This window comes from Rana temporaria, chromosome 1, assembly GCF_905171775.1.
Source record: "Rana temporaria chromosome 1, aRanTem1.1, whole genome shotgun sequence".
Taxonomy (NCBI): Eukaryota; Metazoa; Chordata; class Amphibia; order Anura; family Ranidae; genus Rana; species Rana temporaria.
This window is the reverse complement of record NC_053489.1, coordinates 10,664,823-10,678,592: the sequence shown is the minus strand read 5'-3', so window position 1 is coordinate 10,678,592 and position 13,770 is coordinate 10,664,823. Positions and strand designations below refer to the sequence as shown.

The following is a 13,770-nucleotide window of genomic DNA, read 5'->3' as shown; positions in this document are numbered from 1 at the left end:
TGCGTCGTGCCTACAGAACTAGGTACGCCTAAAAATAGGCTTTTTCCGACCGACGTAACTTTTTCCTACGTCGGCGTATCGTGGGCGCATATTTACGCTGGCCGCCTCATTGCACATATGCAAATGAGGGAGATACGCCGATTCACAAACGTAGTTGCGCCCGGCTCATCATATACGCGGTTTGCGTAAGTCGTACGTCCGGTGTAACGTTATTCCCCATATAGGAGGTGCAACTCATGCAAAGGTATGGACCAGGGAACAGCCGTCGTATTTTACGCCGTTTACATAGTAGTACGTGAATATGGCTGGGCGTAGGTTACAATCACGTCGTAGGCAGTGATTCGACGTATCTTAGGGAGTAGTTTCGACGTGATTCTGCGCATGCGCACTGGGTTGCGTCCACGGGACGGCGCATGCGCCGTACGTTATTTGTATCTTTATGACGCTCAGTACATCATTTGCATGGGGTCACGCCTCATTAGCATGGCTCACGCCCACTGCCACTTACGACGAGTTACGCCGAGGGAACCCAGCGTAGATTAGGGAGCAAGTGCTTTTTGAAAACTGTGCACGCCTCTCTGCGCTACGTCGGCGTAGCGTATATTCGATACGCTACGCCGGCATAACTATGCGCCAATGTATTTGAATCCGGGCCATAGTATATTAAAACTACCAGTGGCCAGACTGATGGCACAATGTATGCCGTATGTGTCCAGAGATAAATGTATAATGATGTATGTGACTGTGGGGGAGGGGGCATTGGAGTGTAAGCTCCTCTGGTACAGAGACTGGTGTGACTGGCTCAGGATTCTCTGTACGGCACTGCGGTATATGTCAGAGCTCTAGAAATGTATAAGAAGTCTCAGCCTACCTGTCGTGTGACACCCGGGTCCTCTGTGTGCTGGGTCCATGGTCATTGCTGTCCTCCCTCAGAGTGTGTGGTGGGATCTCCGGACTCAGCTGTACATTAGATGGTTGTCCTCCCTGTCAGTCCCTGCGTACGTTCCTCGCTGTCTCCAGAATGTACAATCTGTTGTGTATTATTGAGCGGCGCTATGTGCGCTCGGATTGGATTACACATAATGCTGCCATTATCTCTGCCCTGATGGAAGGATAATGTTCCCTCCCGGGAGATCACTGCTTTTTCTAGTGGAAGTCCTCAGAGAAACTTTTAGGGCCCGTCCCATTTTTAAAGATCTTCTAGAAGAAAGGCAGTTTATTGTTTTTATAATACAAAGATCCAGTAAAACGATGGAGGATCCGTTTATAAAATCTGGGGGTAATATTTCCGTTTTCCACAACTTGGTATACTTTTATCGGTAGAGATCACCGGTTATCTTCATGGTTTACAGCGTTGAATAGTGAAAGTCTGTAAGAGCAGAGAAAAATGTGTACCATGTCTGCAGTCTCTGACCATCTCCTGTTGTATATCTGCAGTCTCTGACCATCTCCTGTATTATATCTGCAGTCTCTGACCATCTCCTGTAATATATCTGCAGTCTCTGACCATCTCCTGTAATATATCTGCAGTCTCTGACCATCTCCTGTAATATATCTGCAGTCTCTGACCATCTCCTGTAATATATCTGCAGTCTCTGACCATCTCCTGTAATACATCTGCAGTCTCTGACCATCTCCTGTAATATATCTGCAGTCTCTGACCATCTCCTGTAATATATCTGCAGTCTCTGACCATCTCCTGTAATACATCTGCAGTCTCTGACCATCTCCTGTAATATATCTGCAGTCTCTGACCATCTCCTGTTATATATCTGCAGTCTCTGACTGTCTCCTGTAGTATGCCTGCAGTCTCTGGCCATCTCCTGTAGTATGCCTGCAGTCTGACTGTCTCCTGTAGTATGCCTGCAGTCTCTGGCCATCTCCTGTAATATGCCTACAGTCTGACTGTCTCCCGTGGCGTGCCTGCAGTCTGTGACTGTCTCCCGTCGCGTGCCTGCAGTCTGTGACTGTCTCCCGTCGCGTGCCTGCAGTCTGTGACTGTCTCCCGTCGCGTGCCTGCAGTCTGTGACTGTCTCCCGTCGCGTGCCTACAGTCTGACTGTCTCCCGTGGCGTGCCTGCAGTCTGTGACTGTCTCCCGTCGCGTGCCTGCAGTCTGTGACTGTCTCCCGTCGCGTGCCTGCAGTCTGTGACTGTCTCCCGTCGCGTGCCTGCAGTCTGTGACTGTCTCCCGTCGCGTGCCTGCAGTCTGTGACTGTCTGCCGTCGCGTGCCTGCAGTCTGTGACTGTCTCCCGTCGCGTGCCTGCAGTCTGTGACTGTCTGCCGTCGCGTGCCTGCAGTCTGTGACTGTCTCCCGTGGCGTGCCTGCAGTCTGTGACTGTCTCCCGTGGCGTGCCTGCAGTCTGTGACTGTCTCCCGTGGCGTGCCTGCAGTCTGTGACTGTCTCCTGTGGCGTGCCTGCAGTCTGTGACTGTCTCCTGTGGCGTGCCTGCAGTCTGTGACTGTCTCCTGTGGCGTGCCTGCAGTCTGTGACTGTCTCCCGTCGCGTGCCTGCAGTCTGTGACTGTCTCCCGTGGCGTGCCTGCAGTCTCTGACGCTCTCTTGTACTATGTCTGCAGTCTCTGACGCTCTCTTGTACTATGTCTGCAGTCTCTGACGCTCTCTTGTACTATGTCTGCAGTCTCTGACGCTCTCTTGTACTATGTCTGCAGTCTCTGACTGTCTCCTGTACGGTTGTATATGTATTATGTGGGTCTCTCTGGGGATATGTAGAAAGTCCCCCCTGTAGTGTGTAATGGGTGAGTAAACCTTTTGTTATTACATTGCATGTTCCGGACACTCTCTGTACATGTTGTTGTTGCTCTTGTTTGTATTTCCTTTGGGTGATTTGTATATCTGGGCTGTGGGTTTAACCCTTGCAGTGCCAGGATTGGCAGCAGCCCGTCGGCTGGAACTGAAGTGGTGTAGCGATTTTATTCACCGTGGTTCCCGACAGGCTGATGCTGCTGGGTTGCCAGGCAACAAGCTGCCCCTCCTCTGTCTCCATCCCTCCTCTCCCTCCCTCCTCCTCCTCCTCTCCATCCCCTGTGCATCCCAACCATTAAGCAGCAGAAGGTCTGCCGGAGAGAGAGAGACACAGAAGAGGCCCTTTTCTTTTTCCTGTGATTGATGATGTAATCCGGTGAACGGGGGGCGGTGGTTGTAGAGAACGGCAGGGCGCGGCGAGACCCCGGGGCTGTGTGCGATTTCACCCTCCCGGGGAGGAAGAGACATGGAGGATCCTGGCACTCTCTAAACTCCTGTGGATCCCCCCCCCCCGTCATTCTGCTGGATGCTCCCTGCAAGCGCTGCGGCCATTTGCAAGTGATTGTGGGAAAGCGGAGATTTCAGCTGCAGTCCTGTGATTTCATGTCTTAACACTCTTCTCTTCTCCTCCTTCTCTCCCTTCTCCTCCTCTCTTTGCCCTTGTGTGGAAAAATGAAGCAGGCGCCAACGACGCGGAAGGTACCCGCTTCAGTGCCCGTTCTCATCCATCTGTGTTTTTATCTGTAGTCTTGTGCCATCCATTGGGGGGGGGGGGGGGGCATGGACTGTGTACTGTCATTGCATGCTGTGTGGTCACCTGAGAGCTGCAGAAAAAGGCCAGGCGAGGACTTTACGACACTACGCCTTCAGTGAGTGCCATGTCACGCAGCTGGCGGTATTGTATTTTCTGTGGTGTTTTTATTTAGAGGGGACCTGTTATGATCTCACTATTGTAATGTCCATTCACGTAAGCCGAGTAACGAGCAGTGACAAATCAACATTGGGCCCACATTTTGCCTGTATGGCCATTGAGAAACCTGGACGCCCCAGATTTATAATTTGGCATGGCTGCGTCCAGTGTGACTGATCGCGTATTCGCAGGCTGGGTGGGAACACTTTATAGTGAACTACTACATGTCCCAGAAGACTTTTTTTTAGACAGGTTCTTTTTATTGCTGAGCAATAGAGCCAGAACCTCCACAGGATCATAAAGGGCCCCTATATGATTATGTGCTGTCACCCAGAGTCATCAGATTCTAGGGCTCCTCACATTCTCGGGATCTTCACATTCTCGGGATTTTCACTTTCTCGGGATCCTCACATTCTAGGGAGCTTCACATTCTAGGGCTCCTCACATTCTAGGGAGCTTCACATTCTAGGGAGCTTCACATTCTAGGGAGCTTCACATTCTAGGGATCTTCACATTCTAGGGATCTTCACATTCTAGGGATCTTCACATTCTAGGGCTCCTCACATTCTAGGGCTCCTCACATTCTTGGGATCTTCACATTCTAGGGCTCCTCACATTCTAGGGCTCCTCACATTCTAGGGATCTTCACATTCTAGGGATCTTCACATTCTAGGGATCTTCACATTCTCGGGATCTTCACATTCTCGGGATCCTCACATTCTAGGGCTCCTCACATTCTCTGGATTTTCACATTCTCGGGATCCTCACATTCTCGGGATCCTCACATTCTAGGGAGCTTCACATTCTAGGGCTCCTCACATTCTAGGGATCTTCACATTCTAGGGAGCTTCACATTCTAGGGCTCCTCACATTCTAGGGATCTTCACATTCTAGGGATCTTCACATTCTCGGGATCTTCACATTCTTGGGATCTTCACATTCTAGGGCTCCTCACATTCTAGGGCTCCTCACATTCTAGGGCTCCTCACATTCTAGGGATCTTCACATTCTAGGGATCTTCACATTCTCGGGATCTTCACATTCTTGGGATCTTCACATTCTAGGGCTCCTCACATTCTAGGGATCTTCACATTCTAGGGATCTTCACATTCTAGGGATCTTCACATTCTTGGGATCTTCACATTCTAGGGCTCCTCACATTCTAGGGCTCCTCACATTCTAGGGAGCTTCACATTCTAGGGCTCCTCGCATTCTAGGGATCTTCACATTCTCGGGATCTTCACATTCTAGGGATCTTCACATTCTAGGGCTCCTCACATTCTAGGGATCTTCACATTCTAGGGATCTTCACATTCTAGGGATCTTCACATTCTAGGGATCTTCACATTCTTGGGATCTTCACATTCTTGGGATCTTCACATTCTAGGGATCTTCACATTCTAGGGCTCCTCACATTCTAGGGATCTTCACATTCTAGGGATCTTCACATTCTAGGGCTCCTCACATTCTAGGGCTCCTCACATTCTAGGGATCTTCACATTCTAGGGATCTTCACATTCTAGGGATCTTCACATTCTAGGGCTCTTCACATTCTAGGGCTCTTCACATTCTAGGGCTCTTCACATTCTAGGGCTCTTCACATTCTAGGGCTCTTCACATTCTAGGGCTCCTCACATTCTAGGGCTCCTCACATTCTAGGGCTCCTCACATTCTAGGGCTCCTCACATTCTAGGGATCTTCACATTCTAGGGCTCCTCACATTCTAGGGCTCCTCACATTCTAGGGATCTTCACATTCTAGGGCTCCTCACATTCTAGGGATCTTCACATTCTAGGGCTCCTCACATTCTAGGGCTCCTCACATTCTAGGGCTCCTCACATTCTAGGGCTCCTCACATTCTAGGGATCTTCACATTCTTGGGATCTTCACATTCTTGGGATCTTCACATTCTAGGGCTCCTCACATTCTAGGGCTCCTCACATTCTAGGGATCTTCACATTCTAGGGATCTTCACATTCTAGGGATCTTCACATTCTAGGGCTCCTCACATTCTAGGGCTCCTCACATTCTAGGGCTCCTCACATTCTCGGGCTCCTCACATTCTAGGGCTCCTCACATTCTAGGGCTCTTCACATTCTAGGGCTCTTCACATTCTAGGGCTCCTCACATTCTAGGGATCTTCACATTCTAGGGCTCCTCACATTCTAGGGCTCCTCACATTCTAGGGCTCTTCACATTCTAGGGCTCTTCACATTCTAGGGCTCCTCACATTCTAGGGCTCTTCACATTCTAGGGATCTTCACATTCTAGGGCTCCTCACATTCTAGGGCTCCTCACATTCTAGGGATCTTCACATTCTAGGGATCCTCACATTCTAGGGCTCCTCACATTCTAGGGATCTTTACATTCTAGGGCTCCTCACATTCTAGGGATCTTCACATTCTAGGGCTCCTCACATTCTAGGGCTCCTCACATTCTAGGGCTCCTCACATTCTAGGGCTCCTCACATTCTAGGGCTCCTCACATTCTAGGGCTCCTCACATTCTAGGGCTCCTCACATTCTAGGGCTCCTCACATTCTAGGGCTCCTCACATTCTAGGGCTCCTCACATTCTAGGGCTCTTCACATTCTAGGGATCTTCACATTCTAGGGATCTTCACATTCTAGGGCTCCTCACATTCTAGGGCTCCTCACATTCTCGGTATCTTTACTTTCTCGGTATCGTCACATTCTCGGGATCTTTACTTTCTCGGGATCGTCACATTCTCGGGATCTTTACTTTCTCGGGATCGTCACTTTCTCGGGATCGTCACATTCTCGGGATCGTCACATTCTCGGGATATTCACTTTATCACATTCTTGGGATCTTCACACACATTCTCAGGATCTTCACACACATTCTCGGGATCTTCACTTTCTCGGGATCACTGCCCCAGGTGATTGATGGGCCTCCAGCATTTATATCTAGATATGAGGGGGGGGGGTAGGATGTATTATATTTTAGTGCTCCTCTAATGGTGTTTTCTGCAGCTCTCAGGTGGGATTATATCTGCATGCCTTCTTCATTTTTGTTCTTTAAGACTTTAAAGTGGAACTCCAGGTAAAGTGCTAACTGTTTATTTTCTTAGTGCTGTAAATTCTCCCTGACTGACCTTCATCTGGGCAGCCGTGACTTCTATCTGATGAATGGTTGTCATACGGCTGCCGGGGTGACATGCCAGTGTCTCCTTCTCACGTCTTCCGTCCTCGGAGGATGCTGAATTGGCAGGTCGGGGTATCTCAGGTCAGGATGGAGCAATCCTTTTTTTTTTGCTTGGGGAGCACAATTTGAGAATTGATCTCAGGGTGAGAAGAATGCCAAATCTGTTTCTGCCTCACAATTAAGGGACATGGGGGCACCTGCCGGATCTCTTCTAGGAGTCAGCGGTTTATAGATCGAAGAGATGCTGCAGAGGAGCCGTGTCAAATATCAAAGTATAAGCTTAGCCAGAAATGTTTTGTTTTGCTGAAGATGTGATGTGTTAGAACAGGGGTGGGTCACTGTGGCCCTCAAGCTTTTCCTGAACTACAAGTCCCATCATGCCTTTGGGAGTAACTGTCAGTCTTGCAATGCCTCATGGATATGTAGTTCCAGCTGGAGGGCTGCAGTTTCCCACAACCATGTTGGAACCTTTTCTTGTTGTCTATGTTCCCCACTAGGTGGATTCAACCTTTTTTTGTCCCCGGAACTCTTAGTGATGAGGCCAGTGATCATTGTCCCTGGAACTCTTAGTGATGAAGCCAGTGATCATTGTCCCTGGAACTGTTGGTGATGGGGCCTGTGACAATTTTCCTTAGAACCGTTAGTGTTGGACCTGTAACCATTGTTCCTGGGACTCAGTGATGGGGCTGGTGACCATTGTCTCCAGGACTATTAATGATAAAGCCAGTGATCATTGTCCCCGGGACTGTTGGTGATCGGGCCTGTGACCATTTTTCCTTTAGGACTGGTGGTGTTGGACCTGTGACTGTTGTCTCTGGGACTCTCTCTGGGACTCTTAGTGATGGCGCTGGTGACAATTGTCTCCGGGACTATGAGTGATGAAGCCAGTGATCAATGTCCCTGGAACTGTTGGTGATGGAGCCTGTGACAATTTTCCTTACGACTGTTAGTGTTGGACCTGTAACCATTGTCCCCGGGACTCAGCGATGGGGCTGGTGACCATTGTCCCCGGGACTCAGCGATGGGGCTGGTGACCATTGTCCCCGGGACTCAGCGATGGGGCTGGTGACCATTGTCTCCAGGTCTATTAGTGATTAAGCCAGTGATCATTGTCCCCGGGACTGTTGGTGATGGGGCCTGTGACCATTTTTCCTTAGGACTGTTAGTGTTGGACCTGTAACCATTGTCCCCGGGACTCAGCGATGGGGCTGGTGACCATTGTCCCCGGGACTCAGCGATGGGGCTGGTGACCATGGTCTCCGGGACTATTGGTGATTAAAGCCAGTGATCATTGTCCCCGGGACTGTTGGTAATGGGGCCTGTGACCATTTTTTTCTTGGAACTGTAGGTGTTGGACCGGTGACCATTGTCTCTGGGTCTCTCTCTGGGACTCTTGGTGATGACACTGGTGACCATTGTCTCCGTGACTATGAGTGATGAAGCCAGTGATCATTGTCCCTGTGACTGTTGGTGATGGGGCCTGTGACCATTGTCTCCAGGACTCAGTAATGGGGCTGCTGACCATTGTCTCCAGGACTATTGGTGATTAAAGCCAGTGATTGTTGTCCCTGGGACTGTTGGTAATGGGGCCTGTGACAATTTTCCTTACGACTGTTAGTGTTGGACCTGTGACCGTTGTCCCCGGGACCCAGTAATGGGGCTGGTGACCATTGTCTCTGGGACTATTGGTGTATATAAAGCCAGTGATCATTGTCTCCGGGACTGTTGGTGATGGGATCTGTGACCATTTTTTCTTAGGGCTGTTGGACCTGTAACCATTGTCTCGGTGACGGCGCTGGTGACCATTGTCTCCAGGACTCGGTGACGGCGCTGGTGACCATTGTCTCCAGGACTCAGTAATGGCACTGGAGACCATTGTCTCCAGGACTATTGGTGATAAAGCCAGTGGTCATTGTCCTTGGGACTGTTGTAGATGGGGCTGGTGACTATTGTCCCCGGGACTGTTAGTGGTGGGAAAGATGACCCAGCCATGCTTGATACCAACCGACAAGATGTTGCCCTTTTGTTGGAACAGGAATAATTTGGAAAATCTTCCAATGGGGACATTTGTTCCAGTGTTTGATGACTTTGTAGATCATTTTTTATTTTTTATTCTCATCCATTTAAGGCAGGGGCCGTCCCATAATGCCTCTGCCTGTAACTGTCAGCCTTGCAATGCCTCATGGGACTTGTAGTTTCCCAACAGCTGGAGGGGCCACCAGTTTGAGACCCCTGATTTTAAGGACACAAAGTATTTCATCGTTTGTTTATACTGCCATCTACAGGAGGATTGGACACTGACCCACCAAAAACCGCCCCAGGTTAACACCGTGTACTCCCAGCATGCCTGTGCCATGCTAGTGTCCTAGGAAGATGAATGTCTTTTCTTTGGGTCTTTTGAGAAAAGTATTACCTATTTTTTTGCTGGCATCATTTTTTTCTTCAAAGTTTTTATTTCTCTTTCCTGTGAAGGTGACCTCTACTAGATCTGTGAGCACTTCTTGGGCTTGTCTGTATCCAGCAATGCTGGTTGTCTTCTTACCAATGCTGTAAGGTTCGGTTCCTAATGCCTCTATGGTAAAACGCCACGGTTTACCATGGAGGACGTGTCGGCTCTGGACGGCGGTGCCTTGCGCTTTTTAAAGTGCAGTCCACAGTTTACCTGATTTTTGTTGTTTTTTTAACTTTATTGACATGTCAGAGTTGCACCGTGGCCTGTTGCACTGCATCTAATCCGTAGGCTGCATTTTAAAGCTGAATTTCAAGAATTTGGACACTTTGTAAAACTTACAGGCACACTATGAGTTGGGTCCAAGAAGGTGCATTATATCTCCCAAACGTATCTCTATTTTTTATATCGGACGGGTTAAGGCACCGTGGGAGCTTACGTACACCTATACTCAGCTGTGAAAAAGGAGAGAGGCACACAGAGCAGCTATGCCTGCCCCTCCTCTCTGCTGCCCGTTCACAGAAGCCTTTGTATTTTGAGAATGGAGTTCAAATAATACAAGGGCTGCACAAACTCAAATGTTGAAGATGCCTGGACCTGAAGCATCAGCGTAGGGCATAGCCGTCTTCTGAGAGTGCAAAAACATCAGATGTAGATAATGGAGATAAGCCCAGGAGATGTCATTCACCTCGCTGGACTTAAAGCGGAGGTTCACCCTAAAACAATTATATACCATTACATCCAGCATACTTCCGCCATCTACAGTATGCAGTTTTTTTTTTATTTTTGCCGTACATACCATTTTATCGTTATTTTCCCCCCGGCTTCCGGGTTCTGGCTCCCGCGGGAGTGGGCGTTCCTATTGAGAGGTTAGATGATTGACGTCTGGTGAAAAACTTCCCTTGGCGCATAAGGCATGTCACCAGTTTTCCGTAAATAGCCGACCTGCGAGTCTGCTCTATATGGCGCCTCCGCCCGCCGTTTAGAGCTGACTGCGCAGGCGCCATATAGAGCCGACTTGCAGGTTGGCTATTTACGGAGAACTAGTGACGTGCCTTATGCGCCAAGGGAAGTTTTTCACCAGACGTCAATCATCTAACCTCTCAATAGGAACGCCCACTCCCGCGGGAGCCAGAACCCGGAAGCCGGGGGGAAAATAATGATAAAGCGGTATGTACGGCAAAAAAAATAAAAAAACAGCATACTGTAGATGGCGGAAGTATGCTGGATGTAATGGTATATAGATGTTTTTTAGGGTGAACCTCCGCTTTAACTCGTAGTGTGCTTTCACTTTTTACAAAGGAGACAAATTTCTGGAGAGGGAGGGGCCGCCTAGGGGGAGAGGAGGAGTCGCCTAGGTGGCCCGTAGTAGGAAGTGGGACGGGAAGTCCCACTCAAAACTAGTCACCCACTCCCATTCACAGAAGCCTTTTTATTTTGTGAATGAAGTTCAAATAATACAAGGGCTTCTGTGAATGGGCAAGAGGAAGTGAGGGGCAGGCCTAGCAGCTGTACAAACTCTGTTGAAGATGCCTGGACCTGAAGCATCAGCGTAGGGCAGTGATGGCGAACCTTGGCACCCCAGATGTTTTGGAACTACATTTCCCATAATGCTCATGCACTCTGCAGTGTAGTTGAGCATCATGGGAAATGTAGTTCCAAAACATCTGGGGTGCTGAGGTTCACCATCACTGGCCTAGGGCATAGCCGTCTTCTGAGAGTGTAATAACATTATCAGATGTAGATAATAGAGATAAACCCAGGAGATGTCATTCACCTCGCTGGACTTAACTCATAGTGTGCTTTCACTTTTTACAAAGGAGTCAAATCCCTGGAGAGGGAGGGGCCACCTAGGGGGGGAGAGGAGGAGTCCCACTCAAAACTAGCCCCCCCCCCAAAAGAAAATACATGCCAAATGTGACATGTCGGGGGGCGAGGAGTGCTTAAAGCAGAAGTTCCACTTTTGGGTGGAACTCCACTTTTAACATAACAAAATGTGTAAAAAGTGAAGCGCCGTGAATACTTTCGGGATGCGCTGTATATAGGTCTCATCCCACATTGTTTATGATCATGCTCTTGGTACTGCTTTGCATACTTGCTACTAGTGGGAGGGGTTATCCTGGGCTACTCTATGGTTTTGTTTGCCAGTGTCCAATTCTCCTGTAGGCAGCTGTATAACCTGAAGATGAATGACTTCCTGTGTCCCTCAATGGACTTGGGAGAGATTTTCTGTTGCATCTCTGAAACAGGAAATAAAGAGAATTCTGCCCAATGGGACACGGATAGTAAAAAAAAAAAAAAATGGTATGCTTATCTAAAACAGATATAAGAGTATTTGGTATGTAAGAGCTTTAGATATGAGTATTTGTTTCCCCCCCCCCCCTTGATTTTTATCGGGGGCTTTTTAAATTTGGTTATGGCCCCAATTCCCATTTTATTTCAGTATGATCCTGGAGTTCCCCTTTAAAGATGAATACTTTTCTAATATGGAAGCCTTTTGCCGGGGGTTTTGGTACAAAGAATTCTAAAAAGAGGACGCCACCCAAGTGAATATTACTATGTCTATGGGTGTTCAGGTCACAATTGATGGGTATTTCGGTGCTTCTGTATGGTTGCTTTTTCTATTGCCTCTAAATGTAATGTAGTTTTGTCTTGTGTTATTTCAGCCAATGAAAAGGCATCAGCAGCTTGGCTGCTCTCAGTTTGACCTGTTATAGGAGGAGAGTCGGTGGCAGGTCCCCAGGGCAGCAGACCTCACCAGCTGGCTTTGAGATCCCATACACATAAATGGAAAATGTGGCCATGAGGCTGTCAAAAAATTGGGGCAATTCTTCTTAAATATCTCTATTTATAAAATTACAGCTGAATTTCCGGGAATTCATCTACTTTATACCACAAGTTGAGTCTAAGGAGGCGCATGCCACCTTTTATTGCCATCTTTATTATTCGCATCTGACAGGTTTACTGTGCTCCAGGAAGATAACTTCCAGAGCTCCGACGCTGCTCGCTGTGGGTCTCCGATCCTTCAAGAGCACGGTTGCTGGAACTGCTCTCCCCATCCCTCCCCAACTTGTCCATTCACAGAAGCCTCGTCCATTGACAGAGGCCTCGCCCAATTCACAGAGGCCTTGCCCATTCACAGAAGCCATTCACGGAGGCCTTGCCCATTCACGGAGGCCTTGCCCATTCACGGAGGCCTTGCCCATTCACGGAGGCCTTGCCCATTCACAGAGGCCTTGCCCATTCACAGAGGCCTTGCCCATTCACAGAGGCCTTGCCCATTCACAGAGGCCATTCACGGAGGCCTTGCCCATTCACAGAGGCCTTGCCCATTTCACAGAGGCCTTGCCCAATTCGCAGAGGCCTCGCCCAATTCGCAGAGGCCTCGCCCAATTCGCAGAGGCCTCGCCCAATTCGCAGAGGCCTCGCCCAATTCGCAGAGGCCTCGCCCAATTCGCAGAGGCCTCGCCCAATTCGCAGAGGCCTCGCCCAATTCGCAGAGGCCTCGCCCATTCACAGAGGCCTCGCCCATTCACAGAGGCCTCGCCCATTCACAGACACCTTTGTTATGTCAACGTCTTCACAAAATACAAAGGCTTCTGTGAAATGGTCAGCAAAGGGGAGCTGCTCTATGTGCGTCTCTTTTCTCACAACCAGAGTGTATCCTCCAGGAGTTTTGATAAACTTGTCACAAATAAGTACAATGGAACCTCGGATTGCGAGTAACGCGGTAAACCAGCGTTTTTCGCAATACGAGCACTGTATTTTTTAAAATTCTAACTCTGCTTGCGAGTGTTGTCTCAACACGAGCAGGATTCCGGCCAAAGCGGTGGGCAGTACCGCGTTTGGCCTGAGGTCGGGGGCGGGTGCGTGGGAGCCGAGCGCCACTGCTCGGAGCAGTTCGGAAATACTATGTTCCCGAGCCTTTACGATGTTTGCCGAGGTCAGCCGACCTGTCCTTGGGCCTTTGCGTGTGTTCCTGAGGCTCTCCGATGCCCCCCCACCTCTGCCCGCATGCGGTATTGCATGCCATTGAAGTCAATGCAGAACAAATTATTTTTGTTTCCATTGACTTCAATGGTAAAACTCGCTTTAAAATGCGAGTACTTTGGATTCCGCGCGTTTGCTTGGAACGGATTATGCTCATAATTCGAGGTTTCGCTGTACAGTAATACCTTTTTGTGAGTAACGCAATTAACGAGCGTTTCGAATGTGAATGTTCACATTGTCTCCCCACAGGGATGTAGTCCCAAGGGAGGGGGTGAGCATGCTCGTCTCCCCGCAGGGATGTAGTCCCAAGGGAGGGGGTGAGCACACTCGTCTCTCCGCAGGGATGTTATCACTACCAGACAAGTACTCACCGATGCCGAGAGTGGTTCACCCTTGCGACTAAGCACACTTCGCCCCACACGCGTAGGGACACGGCTATTGTGGCTGGAAGGACCATTTCTCTGACAGATGTAGTCCCAAGGGAGGGGGCGAG

At 49.2% G+C, this 13,770-nt stretch overlaps 1 protein-coding gene across 2 annotated transcripts in view; it reads left to right on the top strand.

Annotated features, from left to right (window-relative positions):
* The first annotated feature begins 3,046 nt into the window (after positions 1–3,046).
* DCTN1 (dynactin subunit 1) overlaps positions 3,047–13,770 on the top strand; it is an 89,041-nt gene continuing 78,317 nt past the window's right edge. For both annotated transcript variants that reach the window (XM_040335700.1, XM_040335683.1), the window contains exon 1: positions 3,047–3,464. In XM_040335700.1, the coding sequence (XP_040191634.1) occupies positions 3,438–3,464 (27 nt within the window). In that variant the 5' untranslated portion in view covers positions 3,047–3,437. The remainder of the gene's footprint in view (positions 3,465–13,770) is intronic.